The following is a 5,000-nucleotide window of genomic DNA, read 5'->3' as shown; positions in this document are numbered from 1 at the left end:
TTTCACGAGATCTCGAAGGCAACCCTAATATCTTCACCAGGTAAAGAAAAAGCAGGAGAGTTCAAACGGGGTAGTGCAACATGCCGCCAGAACCCATCACCTCTCTCTTGCCATCCACTTGTCCTTGATGCTCGGGGAACTCTCTGGAATGCAGATTGACATGCATGATCGGCATAAGCAGTATGTACGCAAGGAGCTTATGATAACTACAGGTGTGGTACAAGTTTTTCTTGATTTCATTACCGTTTGTGGAATGCTGTTTGGATGACATTATCTCAAGTTTTGATTATGAACATTATCATTATTATTATTATTATTTTAGTGGTGTTACTTTAGGTGAATGATAGAACTATGACTAATTGATATTTATTATATGATTTGGATAATAGGTGTTTCATTAGTAGTATGTTGGTTCTAGTACTTTATTTCTACCATTGATGCTTGTATAATCTTTACATGGTAATGCACAAATGTCATCTATTGTTTACACCAGTGAATATTTTGTAATGATTGTTTTCTCTGATTCATCTCTTCAGGTCATGATGAAAGAAATGAGGAAGAACTTGAAACCCTCTTAGAGCAGTCCACGGAAATCTTCACGCAAAACATCATCAAGGAAACGCAGATAGCACGGCAGCAGTTGCAGGACCTGCAGGAGAGGCATGAAGCAGTCATTATGTTGGAGAAATCTATAACAGAGCTTTGTCAGTTGTTCCAGGTAAGGAGGCCCCTATCCTTTTTCTCACTTTCCTCCTCCCTTCCTCCCTCCTCTCCCCCTTCCTCCCTCCTCTCCCCCTTCCTCCCTCCTCTCCCCCCTCCTCCCTCCTCTCTCCCCTCCTCCCTCTTCAGGCACTTATGAATCAGACATTAAAACTTGCTTCCTTCATTCCTGTAGATAACAATGAATTTTTTTTTCTTTTCTTTTCTTTTACTTTGTTTTAAAATGTACAGTACTCTTTTGCTATTCATACTTTGCTTGTAGTATAGAAAAGCTGTTGGTCTTGCAGTAGACCTGGTATCATTTGGTGTGTCAGTATTTTTATTCTCTTTCTCGAAATCCCAAGAAGTAAATCTGACAATGCAGCTCAGGGTCTGATATGTAACTGAATCTCACACAACCCCATCCGCGTATTTGCACATCATTTTACTCAACAGGATCTGGCGTTACTGGTGCACCAACAAGGAGAAACCATCGACAGAATAGAATCGCACATGTTTGAGGCACAGGAGAGGGCGACCAAAGCCAAAGAACAGTTGCAAGAAGCAGTTGTCCAGAGGAGGAAAGTGGTGAAAAAGAAATTCATCTTGTACATGATCGGAGCGACCTGCCTGCTGGTCGTGGCTTTGATTATTATATTCAGTGTATGTGAATGCTGAGTTTGAAATTTCTTTTTCTTTTTCCGTTCTTGATCATTTATTTATCATCATATCGGTTATGAAATTACGACTAGTAAAGTGATTTACGATTATGAATTTCTTTCCTTGAGTGACCCATTACTTGTTTATGAATATAAACCGAGAGCAATTAATTTTTTTGTTGTGTGAGATCACTTTATTAATTTGTATTGTTTATTAATTAAAACATGTATGTAAGTTTTCTTTGCAATGATCTCTGGAACATTTTAATGATTAATTAAGAATTTATTTGCAATGATCTATGGAACATTTTGATGATTAATTGAGGATAGCTGTTTGTTCTGTCAAGAACTAGCAGTTATTTGTTTATATACTTTGTTCTGTTTTATCTGTTTTTGGATAATAATGACAATAATTTCAAATCCCATGGTAAGTTTGATGAATTTCAAATATGTAGTGCTGTGAATATAGATGAGTTGGTTACATATTTTAGGTTATATTCATATTGGTTAACTATAGAAGCTGCCAGTATAGGAGGCATTTTGTTGCCCTGTTGTATAAAGTAATGTATTTATCCTAGAAATTCTATTGTTTTTAATATGAGTATAGCAGATCCTATCTGAATGTTTATATGGATACTATAAGGAAGTAAGAGAAGAAATGGTAGAAACTAAGTAACTACTAGATTTATGCAGAGATTTTACTTAGTGTGGTTTTTATTTTTGTTTGGTCTTTCTGGGTATTTAGAATATTTTGATTTAGGCTAGAGAGATATTTTGATTTCAGCAATAGAAAACATTGAGATAATTTACATCACAGTCCTTGAGTTTGGGAATATTTGGACAATAATTTGTACATGTTACATTAGATATCATGATTTTTCTTTCTTTCTTTTTTTTCTTTCTTTGATATCCAGTGATATGACTAATTCATTCTTTGTATTACAGTTCGTGGGTTGAGAAAGGAGGAGATCGTCGGCCGTTTTTTGCACTACTCGCATTGGCAATCAGGTGATGAAAGAGAATAGATTATCACAGATTGATATTCATTTTTTATATTTTTTTATACATAGATATTGGATGTAATTATTATGTTAAATATAAAAGAATATTACGAGACCCACCACATTCTCCCTAGGATCAGTTACTGGGAATGTGTAGTTAGGTTTAATTTATGCATTTTGCTTTTAGAAAGAAAAGATTTTTTTTTTTTTTTTTCTTTTTTACTATGAAATATTATTCAAAAGTTCTCACATTTTCTTTTTGCTAATACCAAATTTATATATATATATATTATTGTTTTTCTTTTTAATATGAAACAAATTTAGTTATATATTTTCTACTGTATGACAAGATGAAAAAAATATATTTTGCACAACTTTAAAGAAAGACTATATTTTTTTAAAGACTTACTATTACCATTATTTTGAAAGAAATAGGCTAGTGATATTTACCACACCATCGATAATTTTGTGATATTAGGCTACGTAGAGAAGAGAACGTGTGACGATGCCAATTTTCCAAATTGACCATGTAAGACGTACAGGATTTCTTTTACAAATATGACAAGACGTACAGGATTTCTTTTACAAATATGACATTTTATATTAGAAAGATTATTGTTTTTGGAATCTTCCAACTAGGAAATCTATAATAAAGATTTTGATGTATTTAATGATGACTTGGCATTGAAGAGGTAAACTGCCAAGTATTGCATAGTCAATATGCATTTTTGATGCAGAAGTAACAATTAATAGAATCTCTCCAAGAGAATGATGTGTTCATAGATAGTTTAAAGATATATTTGTTTAGATACAGATTCCTGTTATTATTATTATTATCATTATAATTGTTGTTATTATTATATTGATGATTATTATTATGAATGTGATTGCTATTATTATTATTATTTTTATCATTTTTATTATTATTAGTATTATTATTATAATCATCATTATCATTATTATTGTCAACAGTAAATTCTTTACCTAAAAATACTTATTATTATTTATTTTACCTTTTGTCACAAGAATGCATTTGCATACACACAGACAGTTAGTTTGTCTCCTTAACTTCTTTTTTTATTCTCCTTTTTTCTAGTTTTTTTATCCAAAAAAAAAAAACTCTGTTTCTCCTCCTGTGTATTTCTTTGGTCGTATGCTGAGCAAGTGTGTGGTGTTAGTCAGAAAGCTGAAGTACTCATTGTTGCTCTTTTGGTACTATTTTTTATTTACCTATTTATTTATTTATACATCCTAACCTTTAAGTGCTTCATGTTTCATTCAGTTGTTGAATGTGTGGCTAAATAAAGTCTTTTTATTAAGCAATCTGTTTCTTATCGTTCATGGGAGTGATTTACTGGGAATAACTATTTTTATCCAGATGACAGTATGCTTACCACTAAAATTTGATAAATTGAATATATATTTACCAATTATAGCTCACAGCTTGTGATTCTGTTACTACAACAATGTCCATTTACCCTCACAAATTTTGGTAAAAATGAATACACATGACCCTCAGGAAAGCAGCTTTTGTGTCCAGATGATTCTATTTTGCACTTGCTTTGCATACCCTGTTTTGATGTTTGTTTGTTGATGATCGTGATATCTAGAGCGTAAATATTTTATAAGAAGTTGAAGGCTTCGTTTCAGCTAAGTTTTGAACGGGAGAAAGACATAGATGAAGTCGATTCTGATTTCATGTATTTCTTTCTCCTGTTCCCCTCTGTCTTCACCTAATCTTTTGTCTACCTTTCCTCTTTCTTGCTTTGATTTTGTTCCTCCTGTTTGTGACCATTGCAGCTGTTGCAAGTATGTTTTAAGTCGTTGAAGTAACACTATCATATCTCACAAGTTTATAGAGTCCCAGCCAAACAATGTATGGTAGCTCAATAGGCTCTATTCCTCATTACAGTTCCTGGTGATGATAATGTGATGTTTGTTTTTAATGTGTTACTTTGTTTATGATTTGTAATGATTCAAGTGTGTACAGGTGTTTAAGGCATTGCATTCAATGACTTGGGGTGCTCATTGGTAGTTTAGAATTTGTTGCAAAAGTATCTAGTAACCTGTTTGGGAATGAAAGATAATGGTGTACTTTATTATCCTGGAAATATTATCTCATTTTGTTGGTATGATGTATAATTTCTTTGAATGTTATCAGAGGTTGATGGAATGATATGTGAGTATTTGCCTGGGTCGGAATCTATAGATATTTCTTTTAGAATGAGCCATTGTTTTATTTGTTATGGTTCGATGGTTATTGTTAAAACTGTCTCATAGCGAGGTGTATTACTGATGATTATTCGATACTTGTAGAGGACTTGATTATCCATTCATACATAAATATTCAAGCTACCATCAAAACTCATTTTAACTTTACAAGTGATTTTACTCTTCCACCTTTCTGAAGATTGTGTCTGCTGAAACTTTTTTTTATGTAATAACATCTATAAGTTATTTAAGAAGAGCAAAAAATATACAAAGTAATTGGATTGATGTGATATCTTCTCATCATTGTGTTCATTGTAACTGGATTACTTGTCACTTGTAGATCACAGGATTTACTCAAAATTGTTGTGAGTTTTGAATGTATACTGTTCACATTTGCAGTGCTGTTGAGATAGGAATATTTTCCTATATG

General features: G+C 32.5%; 1 protein-coding gene across 2 annotated transcripts in view; it reads left to right on the top strand.

The window, feature by feature from the left end:
- The window catches only part of LOC122246331 (syntaxin-2), a 14,390-nt gene that overhangs the window by 8,021 nt on the left and 1,369 nt on the right, over positions 1–5,000 (top strand). Inside the window, exons 4-7 of one of the 2 annotated variants that reach the window (XM_043004855.2) lie at positions 41–212; positions 537–718; positions 1,156–1,362; positions 2,304–5,000. The exon at positions 2,304–5,000 is cut by the window's right edge and continues 1,369 nt beyond it. In XM_043004855.2, the coding sequence (XP_042860789.1) occupies positions 41–212; positions 537–718; positions 1,156–1,362; positions 2,304–2,315 (573 nt within the window). In that variant the 3' untranslated portion in view covers positions 2,316–5,000. The remainder of the gene's footprint in view (positions 1–40; positions 213–536; positions 719–1,155; positions 1,363–2,303) is intronic. The other variant, XM_043004856.2, reaches the window with a different exon arrangement.

Source organism: Penaeus japonicus, unplaced genomic scaffold, assembly GCF_977035675.1.
Source record: "Penaeus japonicus unplaced genomic scaffold, GWHDUDI00000001_assembly GWHDUDI00000020, whole genome shotgun sequence".
NCBI classification, from domain to species: Eukaryota; Metazoa; Arthropoda; class Malacostraca; order Decapoda; family Penaeidae; genus Penaeus; species Penaeus japonicus.
This window is presented reverse-complemented; position numbering and strand designations above follow the sequence as displayed.